Below are 27,480 nucleotides of genomic sequence, written 5' to 3'. Positions count from 1 at the left end.
CTTATTTCACTAAAATACTTCTTTTTCAGTAGCCTTTTTTTTTCTGCACAGCGGAGTTCAGACAAGGCTATCCGCCAGTTTATCAGGAAACTTCTTCAGGATTCTACTTTAATAATTTCCTTCAACTTTTGATTACAGAACTAAACAAACTATTTTTTATATGTTGGAGTCTGGTCTTTGTGTCGCTGCCATGCCAACCAGCCGCTGCGCTCGTGCCGCTGTTTTCATCTTTTTATTCTTCACAGGTGAGTTTACTAACTTGGAAAAAAAAAAAAAAAAGAAGGAAATACACATCTTAAAGAAGATTTATAGCTGCATAGTTTTTTTCTATTCATTTTAAAAATGCAAGACTTTTTACTTTTTAAAAATGTAATAAAGAATTACCTCCATTTTAATCGTAGCTTTCATTGGTTGATATCTCACTTCCTTATTTTAGCAACAAAAATCTGATACCTCTAATAAAACAAAAAAGCTAGAAAATGCGTTAAAGTTTGAGGGCCTTTTTATTGCAACATGCACAAGATTCCAGAGAATAGCAGAACAAAACATAAAATACAAAATTAAAAGAAAACACAAAAACAAATCTTTAATATTTACTGTACAGGTTCTTACTTTTGCAAGCTATTTAACTTCAGATACTTTTTTAATGATATTAAGTCAGCAAATTTTCTGATACAACAATGGATCAAAAGTTTATTATAATTCCCAAATCTATGGCTCTATATGACTTTACATCTTTATGAAAAAAACAAAAACAAAAATGCAACCATTTTTGGCATTTACTTAATCATAATAAGTTACTTAACACAATTGTTTTATGTTAAAGTAACTAAGTATGACTAAGTATATGCCAAAAAACGGTTGCATTATTTTGTTCAGTGTAGTTATTTTCTATTATGATATACATGTTTAAAAAATGTGTTGTGTGTTATATTTCTGGTGATGATAAGGGAAAACGCCTCCATCTCAGCTGAAACCACATCCATATCAGATCCAGATGTGCTCCTTAGCGTCCCCCAGCATGCAGCTGGCCAGGCTCCAGTCAAAATGAATTAAACATTAAGCCCAAGAACACCAAACATGCAGATAATTCATAGCCCCATTTAATATTTAATGGAGATGCTCCTCATTGGCTTTACAGGATTTACATTGTTCCACTATTTTGACTGTCTTTGGTGAAGATTTAGGGTCTTTGAAGTTGGAAGACAGTGTTGCCATCACCATAATCTGAGATTCAATACTTTTATTTAGTCAGAGGAATAACGTTCTTAAGATTAAAACAGGTGAAATAGTTACTCTCTGCTTTAGTACATGAGGGTCTGTTTCTTCAGCCATGATAGTGTGGACAGCCAGATAATTTGACTTTGGTTGAAGGACTTTGAAGCATACAGACTTTAAGAATACAATTAGAAACAGTGGAGGAGTTTTATTTATCAAGCCGGTCTGCTGGTAGTATGAATAATTTGATGTTTTTAGGCACTAGTGCCCTTTTTTTTTTACAGTAAGCTGATAGAAAATGGGGGTTGAAAAGGTCAATGGACTGGGACTTGGACCTGTAGCAGCCAGTGACAAGTGCTAAAGCCTCCTGGGTCGTACCGCCGTCTCCAGAATGAACCGTTTTGACTCTACCATATAATTTGTTTGATAAATATATTTCATGTAACTCTCTTTTTGTCTGGCAGCATTTTTTTAAGAACCTGAAGTTTTAGTTAATTTACTGTTCAATATGTTTGACATTTTCTAAAAGTTCATGGCACTATAGTGTTTGTAACTAGATTGTGTACTGCATACAAAATCTATCCTTTTAGTTCGGGGTTTTCATATAACCGCTAAAACAAGAGTTACAGCACTTAAAAAAAAGTAAACAAAGACCAGATTTAATATCTACTAAACAGCATCTAAATTTTTGCCAATAATTTCTTTGTTTTGGCCAAGTAGGGTTAGGCTGTGGCCTTCTTCCCTCCCCCTGTCATCCTTGGTGTTCCTCTATGCTCGCTGGCCAGGTGGTTTAATTACAGCTCTGCTTCAATCACTACTAGTTAATTACTGGTAGTGATTACTTGAGGGGCTTCATTCAACCCTGTGAGATGACAGCATGAATTGAAAACTGCCCCAGGGGCCCACGTGGACCCAGACGACTGGAAGGATGATTGTCGTTTATCTTCAGCTTTGTCATTAGAGATGAAGAGGCCTCAGAGCGGCAGATCCTAGGTACTCTGCAACATTTAAGTGCCAGAATTTAGAGGCTGTCAGTGTAGTGGAATGAATTCATGTGCAGTTTTAATGCTCTAATGCATGATGGGTTCTTGCTCTTTAAGTCTGCCGCTGCTTGATTCTTGCTGAATATCAGACTGATGAGTTGAGTGTTTATTTCCTGTGTGACTAATTCTCTGTGAGGAGGGAGGGGTATATCAGCCTGAGGGAAGCGCCACAGAGAGGAACACAGAGCTCATTATAAAGAAAAATGCTGATGACAGCTTTAATCTAAAAGGCTCTTGGAACAAGCTGCCTCAAGAATGGGAAGGATGGATGTGATGCATCCTTATTAATAGAAAACGCTTTAGAAGAGACCTTCTAGTTGGGTGGGGTAGAAAGCTGACAAAACTCCAACTGAGTTTGCAGAGGAAGTGGAGCAGGAATGAGGCCTGAAACAGGGGTGGAGGACGGCAGCCTGGAAACTCTGGCAACCAGCTGCTAACATGGAGACATTCAGAAGATCAACGGGGGGACAGAAGTAAACAGCTGTTGTGCAATAAGACAAAAAAGTGATGACTCTTCAGGAGAATAATGAAAACAGGCTGAGTTTCCACATGTGTGGTCAGCATCATTTCAAAACAGAGCAGACTGAAATATTCAATGATTTTGAACGTTGTTTAATAGTTATTTTTCTAACTCAGTGAAGTGAAACAAAGCAAGTTCAGACACAGACTCATGTTTTAAAACCTTTATTTCTCTTAATTTGGATTTTTTGCTTACATCAAATATAAATTCAACATTAATACTACACCAAATAAATAAAAAACATGTTTAGCACAGAAAAAAAGCCTAGCAAAAAGTAATTTATGTTAAAAAGTGGGTACTTTTAATTTGACCAAGAAGCACAATTTTATTATCAATACACATTTTCATTTATAGTTGTCTTCTTATTTGACTAGAATTTCTAGAAACCTCTTTTAGATCGAATTGAAATGATATGAAAAATAACACCAAGATTTTTTACTTTATTATCTCAGATTAATTTAATCCCATCCAAATAAAGTGACTGACTAATCAGCTTCTTTTTCAAAGACTCTGGTCCAAAGACAACAACTTCTGTTTTATCTGCATTCAGGAGGAGAAAGTTAAGAGTCATCCAGGTTTTTGTGTCTTCAAGACATACCTGTAGTCTATGTATTAGCTTCATCTGAATTTATAGACAGATGTAGCTGAGTATCATCAGCATAACAGTGGAAATTAATCCCATGCTGTCTAATAACTCTAGTAATTGGGAGCATATATATATATATATATATATATATATATATATATATATATATATATATATATATATATATATATATATATATATATATATATATATATATATATATATATATATATATATAGTAAAGAGAATTGGTTCTAGCACTGATTCCTGTGGTACTCCACATCCTGGAGGATGAGGAAGATTCATCATTATCATGAACAAACTGAAATCTGTCAGATAAATAACATTCCTTGAATTCCTACAAAATATTCAAGTATTTTATAAAGAATATTATAATTGGCTGTATTAAATGCAGCAGTGAGATCTAACAGGACGACCACAGATACAAGTACATTGTTTGAGGCCATGAGAATATCATTAGTGACTTTCACCACAGCTGCTTCAGTGCTATGATGAGCTCTAAAACTAGATTGCAACTCTTCAAAAAGTTAATTGTGGTGTAAGTGGTCGCACACTTGTTTGGCAACTACTTTCTCAAGAATTTTAGATAAGAACGATTTGATAAAGGTAAATAATTGACCAAGTCATCTGGGCCAAGAGATGGTTTCTTTAGTAAGATTTAATTACAGCTACCTTAAAAGGTATATATCCCAGTAACAGGGACAGATTAATCACATCTATAATGGAGGAGGAAATCAGAGGGAATACTCCCTAAAATAAGATGATCAGAAATTCATCATAAATACAAGTTGAAGGCTTAGATGAAGATAATAGTTGTGGTAACTCTGAAAATTTAAGTGGATAAAAGCAGTCTAAACCCAGTTCAGATCCCTCTGATTATCATCCAGTTTCTTATGCCATTCTCCTCCCTTCTCTCAGTTTTTGAGTTTACTGTTGGCCCATTGTTCCCTGCTGAATCATCCTGTTAAACTTCCTCTTTTTCTCCCTGTTTCACTGCCTGTGGCACTACCAATACCCCCTATTCTATTTGTGTTTCTGTGAATTTATTATCATTGTTACAAAGTTTTCATTATGCTTTCAGGTTTGTGGGATGGAGTTGGTCCAGCCTCAACTCATGACATTTGACATGTGCATTCAAGACAGCACATAAAATAAGTTTTCATAGCTGACAGCTAAAAAACTTTTCCTGCTCTTACCATGTTTTAAAAACCTTGTCTTGTTTACAATAAACCACAGTGTGCTCAGCAAATAGATGACTTTCATGTCTTAAGTTTATTCCACAGATTCTGGTCCTGAACTCCCTTTGAGTCCTTCCACAAAAATTAACCATTTCTGGTACACTCTAGTGCTTAGCGGATATTATAACCTCTTCAAAGTGTTGACTGAGGAGCTCTTTAGTGGCTGGAAGTATTCACGCTCTCTTTAGCATATTAAAACCAGGAACTAAAGTTTATTTATTCGGTTAGTACCAAGAAGACATTAGATGTGAGAGCTATAGCAAAGTATGGGTTTTCAATGTGTTTCATTAATAAAAAAACGATTATTGGATACCCATAAATAAAATTCTGGGCAAACAATTACCCTTAGAAGTCACTAAATCGATATATAGAGTCTGTTTTTGTCTACTTTAATCTGAATATACGTAAATCCAGCTTTTCTTTGAAGCCCTTTGAGATTTTTTGGGGCACATTAGTGAACATATACCATATTAAAGATGGAATATCTCAGCAGCATATGTAGCACTGTTCAATAAATCTTTGGGAATTAGAAAGAGTCTGGCACATAAACGAAGTTACCAACACCTAACAGCTAAAACTAAGGCAAGGAGAGCATTAATCCGAGAAGCAACCAAGAAACCCACAGTAACCCTGGGGGAGCTGCAGAGATCAGTAGATCAGGTAGGGGGATCTGTTGACAGGATGACTATTCTGTGGACAGATCTGACCTTTACTAGGGTGTGAAGATAAAAGGCATTGTGAAATAGTTTGCAATTTGCTTCAAAATGTTTATGGAAAATAATCATCTAGAAGAAGATGAATCCTAAACGGAACTTTTTGACCAAGAAGCTAAACTTATACTTGGTGAAAAGCAGTTTTTATATGGATAGATAGAGGTGACAGAATCAGACTGTGGGGATGTTTTTTTCTCTTAGCAGGGAGAGGAGAATACAGGTAAGGTGGAGCAACAGATGTTTTTGTCTTTTTGTTAGCACGTGAATAAACAGAATTTTCTGTTTATTCATGTGCTAACAAAAAGAGGGGATCTGACTGAGAGATAAATTTGTCACTGCTATAAATAATCAATAAAAACTTGGTCAAATAGGCAGTGAAATGGCCGTGCTGTGGTTTTAAAGGGACAAGACATCAGGGGGTTGGCTTGCTTAAGTGGTGGGTTCCCTTACGTCATAAAGATTTGATCCACAATGGACGGATATATGGATGGTTGGTTGGAGAGTTGGTTATAGGCCTGTCAGGAAAGAAAAACTATTAGATGTTCCCAAAGACTTGAGTTAGGGCGGAAGGGCATTTAGGGGTAACATTGCAAAAAGTAATGAAGTTTACAGAGTAAAAATACTACTTTATGTTAATTACAGAAAATAAAACACTTGACTTTCTGCAGAAAATTCATGATTTTGCTGCCCTCGCCCCTTTAACAACACTAACAGGAAATGTACAAAGCAAATAGGAAAAGACACGGTTAAATATTAATATTTTTATTGCAAAGTTATCAGCAAAGTGAGGGAATGAAGGCAATGTTGCTTCACAGTCATTACGAAAACATCTGTAATTCCAGAAGAGACACAAAAAGAGATGTTACAAATAAAAACTAGTGGCACTGATTCCAAATATTCCTTGCAGCAAAAACCTTTAAATTATTTAAGGCTATTAGAGATGCACTGCAGTAAAAAAACGAATCTAAGTGAAGGTTTTAGGTATTAAGTAAGTGAGCTATTTTTGCTTAATATGATATATAAATATATATATTTTTTGCTTTTCACATTGTGCTAAAACTCCCAAGAGTTTCCTTTAGGCTCATTGATTTGAAAACCAGGCGTTTCCTCACTGGAATGTCTCCATTGAAGGAACAGGAAATGAGGCAACGTGAGGGGAATCATTTACATGCCCGCCTGTAACTGTGTTACCCGCGTTTTCTGTTCTCCAGATGTAAAGTTTTCCAGTGCACCACCGGTTGACACATATTCATTTAAAAGATGTTCTGAAATGTATTCTATCTCCATGTTTCAGCTGGAGCAACCACAGTCGAAGACAGCTACAGTGACTTCATAGAAGAAGATTACACTCCTCAGTTGGACTATAAGGGTGCGTATGTAAAACACAGTCATACATTTAAGGCAACTTGTGCTTAGATCTGGAGTTTAAATAGAAAAGTTAGAAAAACAATAAAGAACTTGTGTGTTTCAACAGTGTTTATGACTTGGTGCTTGGGGTTTCTAAGAAGATAGATCACCAATGATCAATAATCATTATTTCTGTGTGAAGAACCAATCATATAATACTGACAGTACTGGCAATACTTAGAGAGCCAAAATACATGGGATTGATTAGGTAACACCTTTGCCAGTGTGGCAGACCTTCACATTACACAGCACTGGACTTTTTAAAGTCATAGGGAAGTCATATTTAAATGTCAAATCATTCTGGCTTAAACATGTATATAAATATACTCTTTATCAGACCATATTGTCCCAAAACTTAGAACATTTCTATTTAAAAAAAAAAATCTTTAAAAAAAATTATCCTATGCAGGCCAGTTAGTTATATGTCAGCCTGTACACCTAAATTCGGCCAATCATATATCAAGAGTCATTTTTCAATCAAATTATTTCGGTCATAGCATCTTGATTCATATGTCACAGCTAATATATGCAATGGTTGACATAAGAATCATTTACTTTACCATGGAGTTATGTCCCAGTGTTGACAGGGATGGACGTCTGTGTCTTCAGTAGGCGTAGAGCTAACAGAACTTGCAGCGTTGCAAGGCAAGGGCTCATACATGTACGGCTGTGAGCCTTCTACACCAAACCAAGCTTCTGCCGCCCTGGCATCCTCTTCCACAACAACTTCATCCCCACTTTTCTCCTCTAAATAGAAAATGTATGACGGAGGAGACTCATCCACGACCTCTGACACAAAACTCTCCTCCTCTTGCATGTTTCTGCTGTCCATAGCTTTCCTTGACAGTGTCGTTGCTAAGTGCTACTTGGTCCCAATGTAATTTCCCGTTGGGTACCTACTAACACTAAGTTGCTAACTGGTTATCAAGATGCTTCCGAGACACCGGCCACAATCAAACTTGCTTGCGAACCTTCTGCCCTCTTGATAATTGACCAATCATATGCACTTTATTCACTTGTGTAAAGTCTTGCACCACTCGGGAGAATTCAATCAGAAGACAATTCAATCAGATCCTGCTGTCAGACTGATGCTGACTGATTTTTCAGTCGCGGTCATCCCAAATCTTGGCAGGATTTTTCTTCAGAAGGAATTTTCTCACCTTCCTGAATAGCAACAAAAATAATCAGCATTCTGATTTTCTTTGTCTCCCTTTGTTCTTTCAAAACAGACCCAAACTGGTGTCATTCTCCGCACCTGGCCAATGGTGAGGTGACCTGCCGCTCCCCTCGTGGCGGCGCCTACAAGAGTACACTGGGGACACGCTGCGAGATGAGCTGCGACCGAGGCTACAGACTGCTGGGCAGAAGGTCGATTCATTGCCTCCCGAACCGCATCTGGTCTGGGAGGGCTTACTGTCGCAGTACGTGAAGACCTTAAATCTACATAATCAGATCTTCATTATCATAATGCATAACTTGTATAACTCGTTGCAAAAGTGTAAATATGTTTACTTAGATTTATATAACTAAAATTATTAGTACAATAAACTATTTATCAGATTTTGATATTTGAAATACACTTACTTTTTATTCCACCCTTTTGTGCCACAATCTGTCTATAAGAACACAATGATACTGTGAGTTAAAAATAGAGGTTGTTGCATTGTTTATTTTTTCTTCTTTGTAATAATATTTAGTTGTTTTAGGTCTCTAATATATCATTAAGCCTGGTTATTTCTGTTGAATTAGGCGTCATTCATAAGATGAGTGTCCAACCTCTCAGACATTTCAGTCATGGCAACCACAAAACAGTCTTAAACTGGGCCAACTGCAGGTTTAATACATTTCTCTGAAACTGTTTAGAGGCCTATCCAGGACGCTGTCAATTCTATTGGCTCGTGCTAAAAAAAAAAAAAAACAATAGTTGGAGAGCTGATGTTTTAGCACATGGAGGCCTCTCCTCTCTCCTGAGCACATTACAAGTCACATGCAACTCAAAGACCCACCAGTCGTTCCATTGGTTATTGGAGTCTGTTATCAAATGTGCTTTTAACTCATTGAAAGCAATTTCAATGCATACAAACCAATTAACAATGCAAATTCAAGAAATAAATAAACCACTATTTGGTAAGATAATATTTTATAAAATGATATGCCTAAATTAGAAATGAATAACCCTTAAGATAATTAAGTTTGTGATTGTTTTTGAGAGATAAGTATGTAGGGACAACCTAGCTTCTTTAGCTCGGTTGGCTCTCGAAACAATTGCGCTAGTATTTTCAAAATTAATCAGCTTATTAAACAGCTGCTTTGTGCCAGCAGAGGGCATTCTTGTAGAAGGTCTTCTGAAGCTTTTAGATCTTGCAAAGAGCCAGCATGATCACTGGTCCATGATGACCAAAAGGAATATCACGTCTTATAGCACAACAGATGGTAAGGTTGTCCTGTCTTTTAGGGTTTCATCATATTGCAGTTGTGTCCTGACAGTTTTCACTGCATCTGATGATGTAATGTAGGTAAAGAGAGGTGATATTGAAAGAAAAAATGGTGTCACCTGGTGCCAGTCTGATAGTGCAAGACTTAAAAACGAACTCCAGGGAGTTCTGTATGTGGTGTGGATAGTTTCCAACCAGTACAGCCAAAATTGTTGGAAGAAGTTTAGTGATGTTGTGTGTTATCAAGTTAATTCCACTGGCAAATGGTCTGAGTGGCACCCCTTTTGAATTTTGTGAATTTCATCTTTTTGCAGTCATTCATTTGGCTCGGGGCCTCACATGTGTTGCAAATACATTAGCATAATTTTTTCGTTATAGTCAGTTTTGTTAAGTATGTGATGTCGTCATCTTTGCTGAGTTAAGCTTACCGCTATCCTGGGTGTTTGTTAAGCCAGCCAAAGAAACTAGCAGAAAGAACAAGATTGCAGGGGTGAAGGATACCATGTATATTAGATGAGAATCAATCCTTGAAAAGAGGAGGGGGGGGTTATGGTTTCAGCTTCCAGGCATGTACAACTCTGTCCTTGCACTCATTCCAAAAAGCCACAAAACAGGCTTAAGTTGGAAGGCAATCGTATTTTACTCACCTCTGAAGAGGTTTCAACATGTACCCAAGAGTCTTTGTCAACTCTCTCAGTTCGCACCAGAGTGCCTTCCAACTACTAGTGCAAGCAGAACTCCAACTTCCAGTTGCACTATAAAGGGATGTTTAATTTAAGTCCCTGAGGGCTGGTATCCTTCAACTTTTAGATATCTCTCAGGTCCAACAAAACCTGAATCAAATTACCTAACTATCTTATCAGTTTCAGAGTCATGCAAAGGACCTAATTATTTGATTCGGTTATGTTTATGCAGAAATGCATCTAAAGGTGCAGGACACCTCCTCCTTGAGGACTGGATTCTAACATCCCATTTGTAGTTCTAGCCAAACGAATTGAAGCAGACTCATGTAGAAATGTAAAAAAAAAAGTGCAAAAATGTGTTTGTCTTTGATTTAAGTCTGTTTTGTGGCTTCAGTCGTACAGTAAACTTATTTTTTCTATTTTATTTAGCAGATTAATGTTGTGGGGTGGCACCTCACTCCTTGTAGATGCAATGTTTATATGTCCACTACTAGGAATTTAATTAGGCTTTCAAGTGAGATCCCTAACATTGACGTTTATCAGAGACTGACTCCAGGAATGGAGAGGATGGAACAATCTGCCTGCTGTCTTGAACATAACCCGATTAAACACTTGTTTAATAAGCCCATTTGTCAAGTGTAAAAACATTTTTAATTACCAGTTTGCCCAATAAAAGACATTAAACTAGAACCAATAGGAGAAGCAGCTAAGGGATTTGGTTTTGCAAAGAAGACTTTTTTTAGGAGTGTCTTCTTACAGATTTGGCACCATTTAACAGGAAACTGAAGGCCTCCTAAAAGTATGAGATATATTATCTAGAAAGATTCTATTTACAAGGAAATAATCAAAGTTACTACCTTTTGTGGATGTTTATTAAAGCAAAAAGAAAATCATTCTGTTTATTTATATAAGAAAAAGACTTAAAGAAACAAACCCAAGAAACAAAAATATGTTTGAATACCAGTTTGATTTTGCAACCAACCATTCAAATTGAAGCCATGTGCTGTTTACTTTACAGGTTGGTGCTCGTCTCTGCAAAGCACTCTAGATTTAAAATTAGAACATTAAAATCAGTGGTATCAAAATTCGACATGGAAGCATGGCAGAGAAAATTCACGTTTGGAGTTTGAAGAACACCTGCTTGCTTCTGATGATTTCTTTTGCTGTCAGCACAAATTTGATGAATATCTAACCAATCAGTGTTTGTGTTATGACTCATCCAATGACACTAGTTTTCACTAGATGTGGCGCACATGGCGCACATGACGTGAAATAAATATTTATAAACGTAACTGAAGCCAAAAGTAACAAGTAACGTTTGTTTTAAAAACATAAGGAATAGAAAGTACAGATACTTATTGGAAAATGTAATGAGTAGAAGTCAGAAGTAGGGAGAAAAATAAGTAATGGAATAAAGTATAGACACCGAAAAAGTGTACTTAACTACAGTAATGAAGTATTTGTACTTTGCTACTTGACACCTCTGCTTAAAATGGACATACTGTAGAGGTTAATGAGAAATCAGTGTTAGGGATGAAGCAGCAGTGTGACTTGTAAATAGTCAGAATAGCCTGCAGGTGTTCCAAGGAGACTTTGTCCGAACAAGTAAATGGTGATTTTTAGTCATCCAGACATGGAAGATTTATAAGTACATGAATAACAAGTTCCACTTCAGACAGTGACACCAAAAAACTTGTATTCACAGATCGCAAAACCAGAGGTATAATATAAAAATACAACATGGGAGCTGATTCAATGGAAACATCCAGATTCCTAACAGATGTAGGAACTGCTGCAACTTAAATAAAAAGAAAGAGTTGGCACTTCCTGTGGTTCAAATATGTCTGAAGCACAGACAAGGATTCAGTTTTCACTTCATTAAAAGTTCAAATTCTCCAATAAGGAGACCCTCACCATGGCCACAGCAGCTATGCAGCTCCTCTATCCTGGAAAATCCATCTGAGTCTCATTGTAGCTGTTAAATCTGAGTCAGTGTAGCTGTCTAAACAAACCAGTGTATAGGTTTGCTTTTCTTATGTTGTTACAGTGGCTAGAAAATAGTTTTAGTTACAAAGGGTTATGCTTAAAATTATGAAATTAGAAAAAATAATTAAGTCAAAAACATCTCTTCAGTGGTGAAAAGATATAGCAGGAAAATGCAGGGTATAGACATTTTTTCCAGGATTAATTGGATCTGTAAATCAGAAAATAATCCCAGAAACATGACTGTAAGGACTCCTCTGTTACAGTGTTGAATTCCTGTATGCTGGTGTCTCTTCAGGGATCCGTTGCCACGTGCTGCCCCTCATTTCACAGGGCAGATACACCTGCTCTCAGGGATTCTTCGTGGACTCCAGGTGTGACTTCACCTGTAAACCCGGTTATCGCATCCAGGGGGAACATTCACGCACCTGCCAGCACAGGGGGTCATGGAGCGGGGTGCAGCCGGAGTGTTCAGGTGGGGTTTCTTTAAAAGAAGGCCTAATGTTCAAACCTTTAATGTCTGTTAGTGGAAAAAAACTATAACTTTAATTGGCAGCCTGCTGTCAATTTTCATATTCTAAATTTAGGAAAGAATAAACTTTATTAATGCCACATGGTAATAATTAACTGAATGAGTTTCACTATGCAAGGAGTTTCTGTAATGCTTTAAAACAAACTGTTCTTATAAAGGATCAATGTATATTTTTAATCTTGATGTAGATGAAAAATGTTACAAAGCAACCTCATTTGAATTAAATTATAGTCAGCACTTGCCTATATTTTAAGTCTTATTTCCTTTAAATCACTTTGTTCCTCAATGCCGGGAAATATATTTTATCCCTCTAAATTTGGACTTGTTGAAAGCATGAAATATAGATGCTAGTTTACAAATTAGTCAGATACAGAGATTTTGTTTGGAAAAATGATCACTGCGGGGCTGGCTAATCAAAAGGAGGCTTTTTAAATAGGATTGAGTAATACAGCAGAAATTACATTTTCAACCTAAATGATGCAAGAATTGCAGCGTTTTAAACATCTTTTGTCATAAGCAGTCATTTGCCAGTGTGGTGAATTACAGGGAGACTGAGCCACACAGAGGATTTAAATCTTAATCAGTCCATAAAACTGTAATTCACAGAATAAATCACTCTGTAAATCCATAAATTCCATAAATCGGAGCAGAATTTGCTATCACTACTTTTTGGGATATGATGTGAAATTCATCGAGGCCTGAGATCAACTTTTCAAACAAGGATTATTTCTTGGCACATTTTTATTGCATGGATTTCAGACATAAAAATAATATAACGGTCCCTAGGTAAAAGCTTTAATATATCTGAAAAAAACCACAATAATGATATTTATTGCATCATGCATAGATAGATAGATAGATAGATAGATAGATAGATAGATAGATAGATAGATAGATAGATAAAATAAAAGGCCTACAACAATGTATTAAAACTGTGGTTATCAATAATATACAACAGATACTGATCCTCCAAAGATCAAGTGTCCCCCATCCAGACTGAAGGTGGCTGATCCAGGAAAGCTCACAGCCAAAGTGAGCTGGGACCCCCCAGTCGCCACAGACACTGCTGACAAATTCCTTAAGTAAGTGGATTTTCTATTGCCTGCTTCTTTTTGACTTTTTAAACAGATATCCGAGCTTTTCGTCTTTCTGCCGTTCAGCGTGGTGTTGGTGGACCAGCAGCCTGACACAGAATTTAAAGAGGGACTCCATATCATCAGATACAAGGTGTACGATCAAGCCAGGAACAGAGCTGCCTGCAAGTTTATTGTACGTGTTGAGGGTAAGCAGCAAAGCAGAGGAGTTTCTTAACTCATAAAGATCTTTTAGCTACGACATCAGAAGCTGAGACAGACGTGTTCCCACTGTGTCTCAGTGAGGAGGTGTGCAGTGCTACCTCCGCCTCTGCACGGTTACCTCAGTTGCTCCTCTGATGGGAATAACTACGGTGCAACTTGTGAATATCTCTGCGATGGAGGATATGAGCGCAGGGGGATGTCTAGCCGTGTCTGCCAGTTCAACCGCAGCTGGAGCGGAGACGCTGCTGAGTGTGTCCGTGAGTAGGCCTCCTGAGTCACACAAACCACACACCACCATGCACAGAGGTAAAAGGTGGGGGTGTCTTGCCAAATTCTTAAAAAATCGAGTTGGACAGGATAAGACCTTTGGAAAAAAAAAATATGTTTTTGATTATGAAATTCAATTTTTTCTCTTTCTAATATAACTTTTTTGGTTGGTAGATTTGTGAAAGGAAAGGTGTATGTATGTTCAGAAGGTTGTAACTTACCATTTATTTTAAAGCGATGGAGTTTAAGTTCAGCGTGAAGACAGCATCAGCTCTCCTGGATCAGTTCTATGAAAGGAGGAGGGTGTTGATTATATCTGCGCCCAACATATCCGACCTGGACTACCAGCTACAGAACGTCATGATACAAGTGAGGAGACATCGCTTTGGCTTCATGGTTCTTTCTAGTGTTTTATAGAAGTTTAATGTACAGTTCTCCTCTTTTCCAGAAAGCTGATTGTGGTTTGGACCTTCGACATGTAACAGTGATCGAACTCCTAGACTCCCCGCCTCGTGAGACGGGGCGCATCAAAGAAAACCTGCTGCAACCTGAAGTCATCGAGGGTTTGAGGTAAGGTTGGCGTGTGGTTCGTTGTGTCAGAAAAAAATGTCAATAAAAATTAAATTAGAAACATTTTAAAGACATGTTTTGTTATCCTGATTATTAAAAACATTAATTTTGCAAAGAAATGACCAAACATACAAACACCAATTCTTCTTAAAACACATACATCCACAGATTTCTTTCCAACAACTATGTAAGATGAGAGTGGAGCCCCTCTCAATTTTTCCAGAGTGGAAAATCTCTCGGCATTCAGTCATTACCCTCTCTTGAATCCAACAGCTCCCAGGTCTGAACTCTGGAAGAGTTTTTGTAAGTTAGGAGTCATAAAAGAGCCAATATTTTATTGTCAAAAGTATTCACTCACCTGAATCTATGTTATATTATATAAACTCTAAGTAACTCTTGAATCTGGTATGGAGGCCAACTATGGGGTGGGATAATGACCAGGATACCTACAGAGCATGTAGATGAACAACAAACCTGGGATACTTTTTAAGGTTATCTGGACCTTTTATACCCACAATGAAGCTTGGTCTCTGCCGGGCTGTCCATTGTCACTTATTTGTGGCCCCAATTTTGTGAAAAATTAAGAAAATATACTGCACTCCAAATGGATAAATGTTTATTCTTTAACCTATATAAACAGAATGTTACTGGAGATTAACCTCAGACATCTAGAGAATGTTTTTAAATTATAATATTGCAAACCATAAACCTTAGTACCACCCCAGCTAAGAGGTTCTATGTTGTTCTTATCAAACTGAAAAGCATTTATTAAATATTTTTGCGGCTATCCTGGTAGCAGGGGTGATGCATTTCTTCTTGCAGCCGTTCTATGCACATAAAATAGGTCTAATGACAGCCAATGGGCCTTTTCATTTATATTCAGTCTGAATTAGATGATTTTATCAGGAGAACCTTTTTAAATTCATAATTATGGGTACCAAAAGGTGCATTCAGTTTGCAAGATTTAACTTTAGCCTAAAATATGTAGCTTAATTTCTCATATGGTAAAACTGGCCTGTTTTCTAAATGCTTGTATCGTTTCTCTCTACAGGCAAGCCTTCAGAATCTCCCGATCCTACTTCAGCATGGTGCTGCTGGATAAGCTCGGTGTTGACCGAGAGCGCTTCATCGTCCCTGTATCGTCAGATGAGCTCTTCTCCTATATAGACAGTTTTCTGCTGGAGGAAGAGGAACGGGAGAAGCTGGAGCTTCACAAGGATTTCTGTGACTAATTTATTAGGGCACTTTGGCTGCCATAGAAACGCTGTCTATCAGTGAGACAAGATATAGAAAGGACAAACAACCTGATTCAGAGTGAGAAAAAAAAAAAGGAGGGGAGCTCCTCATGTTTAAACAGTTTTATTACACAAGACTTAAGTGCTGGCACTATTTTCTCTATATAAAAATCAGCTGAAGGTAATGAAAGACAGGACCTTCTCTTTACTTAACATGAGCAGACATTTCCACTCTCTTTTTTAGCAAGAAATCTGAAATGTTAAACCTAATGGAGGAATCCTTGCTTCAACGCAACTGACTCCAGCATGAACTCATTAGCAGACGTCTGCATAGCCAGGTTAGCCGTGAGATTCATGTGTAAAGGACATAGGATCTAAAAGTTGAAGAATGGCAGCCTTCCATTTAATTTTAAGAACATTACACTGAAGGGGAGAAATCAACAGTTGGAGAGATAAGGACATGTTTGGTTTCACTTTTATTGAGTCAACAGATTATTCAAGGTAACCTTGAGGTCATTGTGACTGATAACACTCAAACCAAAACATTACACTAAAACAGTCTTTTAATTCAAGTTTTATAAATATAACAGTAATGAGTATTGAAGCACAGCGGTGCACATTTAATATAACTGTTTTGATCCTGACATTTTCTATAATACCGGCATATAATGATCCTTTTCCTTCATAGTGTTCATCTGTTAATAATTATAAAGTGGGAAAAAAATGGAAACACTTCCGTGTCTCATTTCAAATGGTTATAAAATATAGTCTGAGATTGAAAAGTGACTTAGTGTGACGCTTTGGTACATTTTTTAACAGTAACATCCAGTTAGGAGTCAGTGAGCTAACCTTTAACCAGTTTTAATCGATGAGCGATCAATTAAAACTGCAACTATCTAATGATACAGACGAGGTTCTGGTCATAAGTTTGGCTTAGAAAATGAATCCATAGATTTGTCTCAGAGGCCAGAAATTCTCATCATATTACATAGTTTCAGTATCTCAGTTCTGCCCTCATTTATTTATTTATTCTTGGTTTTCCCCATTGTGGAACGCAGTGGAAGAGTGCCCTCTGCCCATGAGTCCGGGTACTGCATCATCTTCTGCCACATGTTGATCTCCTCGCCAACAGACTCCAGTTCCACTTCCTCTTTTCCTATTTTCACAGCGCCTGCAGAGTAAAGATTAGCAGAGCTGTTATGATCCATGCTGGAAGCTTCTTTCAGCTTCACACAAGCTTGCAGAAGTGATGATTTTAAGGTAAACTAAGCAAAAGGAATAGGACCAACATTCCCTGCTGTTACCATTATGCTAAAAGTCTTTCAACACTGTCATTTGTTCTTGCTATATACCCTAAAATCATTCTGGTAATGTTCTGGGAATTCCTCTCAGAGTGACAGCAGGTATATATCCTTTTTTATACCTTTTCCTGAGCTAAGGCGGACTCCTCCCAGGAACTCATTGCTCAGCATGGCCTCTCTGTCCCATACAGTGAGCTCCAGGCACATCCCTCTCAGCTGCTCCAGGCTCAGATCTTTATAAACAAACGTGTGGTTATATTGGGGGTTCAAGTTCTTCTTCACTATGGCAGTCTTCCTCTTTAAGTTCTTTGCTTTAGCTGGGAACAAGTACCTGCAAAGCCACAAATACAAAGTCTGGTAAAAGGAAATTACTTGTTTCCAAACAGTTGTTAGGACGTATTACGTACCCTTTGACAAAGCTGTCAGACATGCCTCCTGGTTTCATAGCCATCAAGTTCTTTGCTTCTTTAATTAAGACATGCAACTCTCCACCTTCCTGAGGAGCTGCTTTTTTCCCTAAGATAAATAAAAAGAAAACAGAGAATTTTAAATTGTCCTGAAACAAGCTGGAACTGAAAGCAGGTTTCTGATACTTTACCCTTGACTTTCTCTGGCGTTGTCTTTTTAGGCATGACGTATTTTAGTGAGATCACCAGCTCTCCCCTGGACTGAGCAAAGGCTGAAGCTTGTATGGAAGAGCCCGTCTGTGGAAGAGAAGTCAGACACATTTAGGAATAAATGCAGCTTTAAGTGATTTAACAGCAATACTCAATCTGATCAAGTTTTAGCTATATTTAAGCGGTTTTATTCTGGAATGGCCGAGACCTGAGGACCGAACTATGAGGACTTTTAAGGGTTTCTTTAGATCTGAAGCCTATTTTATAAAAACTGAATTAATCCGTTCTGCAACAGCCAAGTCAAGCCCCACAGGTGTGGCTACATTGAGCTAATTATAAATCCAAGCGAAGGGCTGCAGTTTTCTTCAACAGATCTATGAGGTTGATCACAGATTGATTCAGCAGACAACAGTGAATTGACTAAATGCCTAAAATACATATTTCCAAACAACTTCTCTTAACCAATTCAAGCAGTTACTGGTCATATTTTACAAATGAAGAATTAACAGCGACAGCCATAAGATAACTATTGTTTTAACATTCAGTCTCTTAGTGGTTTGGTGGTGTTGCCCTCAGCGTTGGAGAATATTAATTGAATCCGGGGCTCTTCATGAAAGTCATCAAATATCAAAAGCAGATATGATTTTTTTTTTTTTTTTTTATGTTAAAACATTCTGGTCTCTTAACTTAATCAAATGGAGCAATTTTAGTAGGGATCCAGTGAGAAACATTTCCTGTTAACAAAATCCCCTTGGTGTGCTCTGCGTGGTCCAGCACAATGATAGCATTAGAGAATCCTGGATCAAAAACTGAAAAAAGTATTCCACCTTTCGCAAAGTTCTTTTTGTGATGTGCAATACTGTAGAATCCCTCCTTGATGTAGTTTATTCTTCTATAGACATGGAATGTTATGAAGATCTGCTTGTTATCCTTTTATACCAAATACAAACTTCCAATGTGGGAAATAGTACTTTTGCTAAGATCTCCTTCTGCATACAAACCCGTAGGAGAATATTTTGTACCCAACACTGATAATCTGTGGAGCAATAACAGCATGGCTATGCTCTGGGTGGTGCTGAATTTCATGACCGAGCTGTGTGAACAGGTAGCAGATATCATTCCCAGAAAAGCAGCAACCGTTATGCAGGTAACCATCAGGAAACATTCAGATTTAGGCATTTTTCTAATCCTTTCAGCACAGCAGTAATCTATTAAAAGTGTCTGGCTCAAACTTAGAACAGACAGCTTTAAAAACACAATAGTAATTATGTCCGCATAGAAAATTAGAAAGTTTATAATGGTATCGGCTACAATAATAATGTTTAATAATTAAAGTAATTGACTATATAACAGTAAATATTAGTGGATTTGAATGGAGGCTGATAAAAAAAAAAAAAAATACCACAGTTACTGATAAATCTCATTGGTTTAGGATCAGCATCACCTTCTATTGAGATATATTGAAGGTCTGAAGCCATAATCTACACGCATGGCGGAGTCATTAACCACAAAACGTTGCCATCCAGGACTCCTCACTCGATAAGTGCTGGACCTGTCTGTGCTTCACCTCTTATTTTGAAATTTACCGGATCTGCTTTACTTTCTCCATGTCTAATTTTCTGCGTAGCTCATCTGGTTTTAGAGAAAGACTCATTTTGCCCAGTCATTCGTCAAAAATTGACTCAAACGTATGTCTGATTGACAACGGAGGGGAGCTGTCCGCCTTGCTGCAGGGCAGCAGAGTCTGTAGAATTACCACGATGACTAGAAAAGGTCTGTGACGGAGTGAAATGAGGGGTCAGTCATTTTTACAAACAAGATGGGGTTAGGGAACATCTTACCGTAGTGAGAGAGAGAAATTCAGCACCATTCAGAAATCTATAATAACACCTATAAAGATGTATTTGTAATTGGATATTTTTCCAAAGCAGACGTATGTCCAAGGAGTAAGACTGAGTAAACCCAAATGTGAACAAAGGGGGATTAAAATCAAGAATATAATTTTAATTAGTAAAAAAAAATTATATATATATATATATATATATATATATATATATATATATATATATACACATTTTTAAATCTTTAATACATTTGGGAGCAGTCAGTGATGATTTAGACTGAAAGTCGGGGGGTATAAAAACAACACATCTGTCTTTTAAAGCTAGATCATCAGTTTCTCCCTTTGCTTCATTATTCAGGTGCCTATGATGCTTTTATAAAGATAAACAGTGTATGTAAAACACAAACAAAAACAAGATGTACTGCCTGGATCAAGTCAATACTTCAGTCTACCTTTCCCATTAGAGCCATCTGTTCCTCACGTCCCGAGTCCAGGTCTCTGCAGTCCAGAGGGACCTCCACCTCTCCCAGAAAGGCGTTACGGCTGAGGCGACCATGATGCCAGACAGATATCAGCAAGGAGCGGGTGACCAGCTGAGAACGGCTGATGGAGTACTAGCAGTACGACAGAGAAGACCCAATGAAAAGGCTAATTTGTAAAGGATCCTCTGGTTGGAGGGGTAATAATAAACCATGAATAAGAACCCTCAATCAAGCTTCTCAGAAACTTCCGTTAAAATTCCAAACTAAGGTAAATTTAACAACTATTTCTATATTCAGCTAATTTACCTGTAACCAGCTCTGTGTTAAAGCTGCTTCCAGTGTAAGCAGGACCAAAAATCAATATTTGACAATAGCTGTACTTATCTGCAATGTAAATATAGATCCGAGGTCACTGTGGGTGCGGCCATTAGTTGGAAATCTAACACAGAAGTGTTTTTTTTCCTTTTTCTCTTTAAACTATAAGGTATAGCTAACCTTTATAGTTTCGCTGTAGACTGGGTTAAGGTTGTTCTTCTTGATGCTGGTTTTTCTCTTGCTCTGGCGTGATTTGTCAGGGAGCAGGTAACATTTCACATAACTGAAACAAAAACAGAAAAGCAAAGAAGAGGTTTACAGTATGTTTATACAAGACGAAACTGCTGATCTGCTGCATTTCCTGACTCATGGCTGAGGAGACTGCTGATATACAATTTCCCGTGAAGCTGAGCTAATCACCAGTGGGATGCAAGAATAAGCCTGTGTAAACAGAACAGCCCCTTATCTAAACAGATCAAAGCTCTGGAAACATTACAAAGAGCTGTGTGCACATCCCAAATGTGCAAAGACTCCATTAGTTTTGCTGCTGAACATCTTTAGGATCATTTGTGCAGTTATTTTTTCTGTGATATTACGCAGAGGTTTATAACTCACGGGTTGGAAAGCCGCTGTGTCGTGTCGCCGTAGGCCAGACCATGGCACTGCTTGATGAACACATGAAGGTTCTGAGTGTGATCATCGTATTTCACAGAGAAAACGATGTCACCACTCACCTCCACCCTGTCAAAGTCTCCGGATTCACTGTAAATACTCATCATGCTCTGCACAGATGTAAAAAATCTTTAATAAATCCTGCATTTAATCCAAATCTATTTTTAAAACATTGATTTTTAGATAATCATCTTACAGTTAATCAAGTCAATAAAAATTTCTTATTCAAATCAAGTTTAAACATTTAAGCATTAGCTATTTGCTCTTAAAAGACCTTGTTATAAAACTTGCATGGTCCGACTCTCTTTATCTGTTCAAATCTTTATAACTTGAAACAGGAAATCCTGGGGTTACATATGTATATTAATGTTGCTCAACATCATTAAAGCAAGCAGCTGGTCTGCATGCTGCATAGTAAAATATCAGAGCATTCATACCTGTGAACTCTGCAGACTTGAGGTTCTCGTAGCCATGGACTGTTTATGAAAGCTAACAATACGATCAATATCTTCATCCTCCTCTTCATCGTCCTGTGTAGCCATAAAACATTCATTTACTGAACAGTTAAGAGTAATATTTTAAAAGCAGCTTGTATGATCAGCTTTGACTGCATGAAACCTCAATTTTGCTTTATATTATTTAGAAGACGTATCAAACCACTACCAGCCGATCCTCACACTATCCCCTACATAACTGATTATTGTACAGATTTTTGCACCTGAAATAAAGTAGTAATTTCCTGGAATCCTAAAAGTAAAAACGGCGAGAACCCCACAAGATATGGCTGTGATAAAAGTACAAATTATTCATTTTTCCTTTTCAGGGTTCATGGAAAACAGTATTAGAGTATTTGTATTAGAGTATATAACCCTGTACCCGCTCCTGAGAGGGAATGCCTACTGAACGTGTGCAAAAGCATGCATGAGCCCATTTCTCATGCGCACTCTGTTTAAAAGTTACTGTTCGCATCGCTCAAATAGCATGCCAAACCTTATCTGTTAAGTAGAAACTTCGCAACTGAGGCATCGGTGAGGCGCCTAGACTCTGGTTTCAGTGAACGCCATCACGTGAAAGAATCTCCCAAAAACATTCTGGTCTTGTTTACCTCTTTCTTCTAAGGCCTTTTATTCCCTTCTCATACACTTCGTAGACCCTCTGCCATTTTGAAATAATCACGGTGAGAAAGGTGAGCTTTAATGACTGTCTAAAACCGTAGCTCACCGCACATGTACGCCTTAAAGTGCGCATGCACAGAAAAAGATAGCTAACTGGGGACGAGCACGTAGGACGGCCTTACGTAAAAATATCACCAGAATGAGTGACAATTAGGACCATGTATTTAGATCAGTGTTTTTCAACCCTGGTCCTCAAGGCACACTGCTCTGCATGTTTTAGATGTTTCCCAGCTTTCACACAGCTGTTATCAATTGATAGCAGATTATCAGGCTTTGCTAAAGTGCAATCATCTGAATCAGGTGTGCTGAAGCTCAGAAACATCCAAAAACATGCAGAGCAGTGTGCCTAGAGGACCAGGTTTGAAAAACACTTATTTAGATGATCCACCCGGAAAAAGAACATCTTCCACTACACCTTTAACAATGACCTCCAAGAACACCTGTTTGGACTAAATATCTGTGGCTGTGAAGAACAGATTATATAGCATCAGGAGCATCACATAAAACATACCAATATCACAATCTCTAAGATCTGCTCTTGAACTTACTAGAATCTAGGAAAAATGCAATTCTTCTTTAGCTTTTGTACCCACTTTGTGCTTTTAGATCCGTAAAAAAGCAAAAAAAGAAAGTATTTTAGAGATTTAAGGATTCTACAGAGCTGGGAGTAATCAGGACTGAACAATGACTTTTGTTTACCACAATGAATATAAGAATAGGTGCAGGATTGTCGGATGACATAAAAAGCATTTATATATTATACTAGCTGCACACTACTTACTTGTGCATCTAATCCTGGTACTGAGCGGCTTCGCTTGCCCATTGAGGCCGATGATTCAGCATATCCATCACGCAAGTCAAGTGTTGATAAGCACGCTGTCATAAAATATGATAGCATTCAATAGAAATGTCCAAATGAACAACATCTACTCTAAAGAAAAGTAAGATTAAAAACCTGCAGGTTTTGGGGGTAGTCTGACGCTTTTCTTGAAGAGTCTTTCAGCTTCCAACTCTAAGCTTGTATCGAAGGGTGTCATGACTGCAGCCTCCACAGACAAAAAACAAAGGGGATTATTATAGGGAGAAAAACAAGAAAACAGACAATAGTCTTAAGACAAGACGAAAGGAAATGTCTTTACAGAGGTGGTGCTTGAGCTGCCGCTTTCAGTGTGAACATCTGCTTTGACTGGGACAGTGAGACTGGAGGCACTAGAAGCTGCTGGGCTGGAGGGAACGGAGCTTTGAGCTCTAGAAGAAAACACATGTATTGGAAGAAATACTCCAAATATTTGGAATTTTATCATGTTCTTTAAGCACATAAAACAATAAGAATTACACCTCCTAATTACCCTTAACTTCAAACCTTGAAGTTTGTGAACTTTAAAATGAATAAATACAATCATGGGCTCTGGACTTGCCTAGACATTGTAGAGCTTCAAAGCTTACTTGTGAAAATGGAAAACAGGCTGCCGTTGAACCAATGAGATCGACATGACATTACATTCTTTACCTTTAATTATTCAATTTAGTTTATTTATATAGCGCCATTTAACATATTTTATCCGTAACATATGATTCCCTGTGGTTTCACACTGCGCAGCAATACTCTTCTGCCATTTATCTTTGAAATACAGCTTCAATCTTTTTATGCTTTCGGAATTTTATCATAAAACCTCAATGTTCTCAGGTATGCAAAACAGTATGAAGTGAATGTAGGTAATAAGATTTCAGGTTTTAGTTTCATCTTCTTACTTTTCATTTATAGGCTGGTCTAAACTGTGTCAAATTGAGAATTTACCTGGGTTGCTCAGGCGTGGCTCGGCCAGATTCAGTCTCAGTTTTACTGCTAATGATACTGATGTTTTCTGCAGACTCTGTGTCACTGTAGGAGGGCTTTGTAGAAACATTATCCTTTGGTTCAACAGATTTCCTTGATGCAATAGATCCTGAATTATCACCTGACCGACTGTCAATGAAAATGTTACAAATAATTGTGAAATATTTTTTGCTGTGTCTACTGAAAGGCCTTACACTAATCCTTAAAAAAAATAAAGACTTAAAGAATGAACACTTACTCTGTGCTAATAGGCTGATTCCTCTGTCTGGGCAGTGGCACTGGTTTGGGAGGGACTGACACTTCAGAACACTTCAGGAGCTTTTCTCCTACCGTTTCACGCTCCTGAACTATAAATGTATAGATAAATGAAAAGATCAGTCACCAACATTGTAGCACGAGTCTACTTCCTGCATTACTAACCTGCTGGTCTCTTTTTCAGGGAGAATCTCACAAGATTGTGTCCAGGATTCATAGAGAATCGATTAACTCTCTGATTGTAGAACCAATCACCCGCCCTTTTCTTTACCTCCCTGGAATTAATTACATAAACATTTATACATGCTTAAACTTTGGGTTATCATAACATTAGATGTACTGATTCTAACAAAGGAATTGATTAACAGAGGTTCAGCTGCACTGCAAGTAGAGAAAAAAAAGTAACATATAATTGAATACATGCCAGCAGGAATAAACAATAAAACTTAAATCACTCTTTTGCTCCGATTAAAAAGCCTGTGTATAATAGATAATTTCCAGACAGGTATTTGTTTAAAAAAACATCAATAAAAACGTGGTACCAGCATCCTAACCAACACCAAGAAAATGGATCCTATCACACCCTGCCATGGCTACCCTGTAAAAGAATACATGAGATGGTATTGGCCTGAAACACAGTTCTGGATCAGGCAGGAACTATTTAGGTTCCCAGAACTAAACAAGAGCCACAGTTGGTTTCTAAGCTCAAACTGTTGCTTTCTTTAAATAAAAGATCTGTAAAATTACAGAAAGGTTAACCAAAATGTTTTAGCTTTTTTTTTTAACACATAAATACATACACTACAAAACAGATTAATACCCCAGATGATGGATGATTGGCTTTTTCCCCCCCTTCAGGCATGATTAATGGTTAGTAAATATTGAAACTGTACTTTCATTTGACCCAGTTAGGTCATAGTGCACCTTAATATTAGTCTTTGTGTAGTTGCTCTACAGTTTAACTTTCCCTGCACTGTGGCTGAGTGGTGGCAATGATAAATGGGTAGCTATCATGTTTTCACAAGCCACACTGCATTCCAATACATATTTTTCTCTACAGACAGACGTTCCACGCAGGCGTCTACTTTAAACATTAAATTCACATTACATTTACAGACATTGTAATGCACACCTATGTAAGGTGGTCCTATTACTGATTTTCTTTCATACCAACTAACAGACAGGATTAAGGTTAATTTATTTTTTTTAATAAATTCAGTAACGGATGCAAATATGCAAGGATAAAGGACAGCATGGACAAAATAGATCTTACGTTTCTTTGGCACACACACTGCAGAGCCAGGATCCACTGGGCAGGGAGGTCTGGCAGTTTTTGCACACATAGTGCTTGCATATTTTACACTGGTTGGGAAAAATGGTTAGACGACTCAGAGGCTCCAGGCATCGGCCACAGATGCGCTCACTGTACTTTCCACTGCCACGCTTTGCCCCTTTCCTTCTGACTTCTGACAACTCTGCCTTTAGCTTCCTGAGATTAAATAAAAACAAACATAAACAGCTTGGATCCAAATTCCTGCATATCAGAAACTAAGGTTTATTGTGCACCTTGAATAAACTGAACTATCAGGGTTTTAAAAAGCATTACATCCCGGAAATAAAAAAAAGTGTTCTTATAAGCAGGAAAACAAAATGCAAAGTTAATCTTCCACATCCAATTTGTGTTGTTGGGAAGGCAATAGAAATAAACTTTTTCCATATTTGAAAGAATGCTTTGTCTTATAAAAGAGGATTGTGAAAAAAATGAATGAATATTTTCTCTACAACGCAAAGACTGAGTTAACACAAGCAACTTTACTGATAAATACTTCCATCTTCATTGATTTCTTTTCTCACTTTACTCGCTGCTCTTCCACCCTCCTCAGCTCCTCATCCCGTCGCAGCACTTCCAGGATTAGCTCCCTCTCCGTATCGGACAGAAATCCCAGGTTGATCATATCTGGAGCCTCCGGCATTGTGTTGTTAACCAAGAAGGGTCAGCTCAGGTGAACTGGCTCGACCTTAAGGACTATGGATGGTGCATCAATACACAGACCCTGAGGAAAAGAAACACACAACTTAGTTTCTGCAGTATTTAAAAGAAAGATTGACAGAACCTGTGTAATTTATCTCAGCAGGAAGTAGTTCTTTATTAAAAAAACAGAAAAAATGGTTATGGAAGATAACTTCATAACTTTTCAAAATATACAAGTAGTCTCAATAATCTTTGATCTTCCCTAAACTGATTTTCCCATGACAGGCTTTGGTCAGAAAAGGGGGTCAGAGATTAAAATAAATAAAAGGGGGGGGGGATTAAGATCCAACAGGCATCTTCTATTTTAGATTAAATGTTTTGACTAGTAAAGGTTAAAACAACATGAACCTGACCATCATGGTGGGTTCCCACCCTGTAAGAACACAGACAGCAGGGTGGAGTTCACCAACTAAACTATTTGTTTAAACTTAACAAAAAATAGCAGCTCCAATTAAACTCTTATGAAATAAAAGGAAACGAGTTCTTATTTTGTCTTCATTTCCAAAAGGTAGACGCCTTTGTTCCTCATACTTTAAATACCAGCAGTTAAACAGTGCCTGAAGAGCAACTTGTGACGCTTTCAGAAACTGCGGATTAAAACTGAAAAATGACCGACAATGTTAATAGACTTTATCGATATTTACTAAGTCGTAAATGTGAGGCCAATACATCTACCGGCTTATATAAATAAACACAAATAAAAACAAACGGAAGTGATTAAACCTTTAAAAACCCTGCGTGTTTAGGATAAACATCTAAAACTTCATGACCTGTTTATGAAGCCCACGGTTAGCGTTAGAGTTACAAAAATAACTCTTTAAATGATAGCTAGTAGTTTAGAAAACCGAAAAGCAACGAGGTCACAACAAAACGTTCAAAAATAACCGTAAAGTTAATTTAATTAGTAAAATAATGTCTCACACCTGTTGGTGAAAGTAGATCAGTCCGCTGTCCGCGCGGGCTCTGGTTGCTAAGGGAGACGGCGACAGGAAATCCAAAAAAACGGCTTTAAATGCAACATAATGAGATTAGCAGTCAGACAGTCCTGCAGCTGCGAGCTTCACTCACCGTTTAACCACCAGTATCCTGACCGCACCTCTACATAATTACTCCTTTCCTTTCCTTTCCTCCCTGCCCTGATCCGCCCGGAAGATGAAGGAGAAGTTTGCGGCTCTCAGGTTGGAGCGCCTCTAGGTTTTCCA

The 27,480-nt window shown here is 37.7% G+C and overlaps 2 protein-coding genes across 3 annotated transcripts; one reads left to right on the top strand and one right to left on the bottom strand.

Moving 5' to 3' along the window:
* Window positions 1-16,479, top strand: srpx2 (sushi-repeat containing protein X-linked 2). Its single transcript, XM_038289560.1, has 10 exons — window positions 1-245; window positions 6,634-6,708; window positions 7,976-8,167; window positions 12,146-12,322; window positions 13,338-13,461; window positions 13,540-13,661; window positions 13,755-13,934; window positions 14,180-14,313; window positions 14,393-14,514; window positions 15,566-16,479. Exons 1-10 carry the CDS (start codon window positions 161-163, stop codon window positions 15,744-15,746), a joined length of 1,392 nt encoding a protein of 463 aa, XP_038145488.1. The 5' UTR covers window positions 1-160; the 3' UTR covers window positions 15,747-16,479.
* On the bottom strand, window positions 16,209-27,480 carry sytl4 (synaptotagmin-like 4). Of its 2 annotated transcripts, XM_038289558.1 has the most exons (18): window positions 27,347-27,480; window positions 27,202-27,248; window positions 26,101-26,300; window positions 25,520-25,735; window positions 24,412-24,521; window positions 24,230-24,338; window positions 23,953-24,120; window positions 23,294-23,402; window positions 23,110-23,200; window positions 22,936-23,030; window positions 21,417-21,509; window positions 20,923-21,089; window positions 20,488-20,590; window positions 19,963-20,124; window positions 17,649-17,754; window positions 17,458-17,566; window positions 17,173-17,381; window positions 16,209-16,920 (listed from the first exon to the last, which is right to left on the bottom strand). In XM_038289558.1, the coding sequence occupies exons 3-18, from the start codon at window positions 26,217-26,219 to the stop codon at window positions 16,772-16,774; spliced, it is 2,115 nt and encodes a 704-aa protein (XP_038145486.1). In that variant the 5' UTR covers window positions 26,220-26,300; window positions 27,202-27,248; window positions 27,347-27,480; the 3' UTR covers window positions 16,209-16,771. The 2 variants fall into 2 exon arrangements, with proteins under 2 accessions (XP_038145486.1, XP_038145487.1); XM_038289559.1 differs by lacking the exon at window positions 23,953-24,120.

The sequence above is a fragment of the Cyprinodon tularosa genome, unplaced genomic scaffold, assembly GCF_016077235.1.
Source record: "Cyprinodon tularosa strain WSP-4 unplaced genomic scaffold, ASM1607723v1 ctg27, whole genome shotgun sequence".
Taxonomy (NCBI): domain Eukaryota; kingdom Metazoa; phylum Chordata; class Actinopteri; order Cyprinodontiformes; family Cyprinodontidae; genus Cyprinodon; species Cyprinodon tularosa.
The sequence above is the reverse complement of the archived record's forward strand: the minus strand, read 5'-3'. Positions and strand labels throughout refer to the sequence as shown.

Coding starts and splice junctions, on each gene's coding strand:
- srpx2 (XM_038289560.1), top strand. CDS start 161: ATGTTGGAGTCTGGTCTTTGTGTCGCTGCCATGCCAACCAGCCGCTGC. Junction 246..6,633: donor CATCTTTTTATTCTTCACAG/GTGAGTTTACTA, acceptor TCCATGTTTCAG/CTGGAGCAACCACAGTCGAA. Junction 14,515..15,565: donor GAAGTCATCGAGGGTTTGAG/GTAAGGTTGGCG, acceptor TTCTCTCTACAG/GCAAGCCTTCAGAATCTCCC.
- sytl4 (XM_038289558.1), bottom strand. CDS start 26,219: ATGCCGGAGGCTCCAGATATGATCAACCTGGGATTTCTGTCCGATACG. Junction 21,090..21,416: donor CAAGTCTGCAGAGTTCACAG/GTATGAATGCTC, acceptor ACATCTGTGCAG/AGCATGATGAGTATTTACAG. Junction 20,591..20,922: donor ACACAGCGGCTTTCCAACCC/GTGAGTTATAAA, acceptor TTTTTGTTTCAG/TTATGTGAAATGTTACCTGC.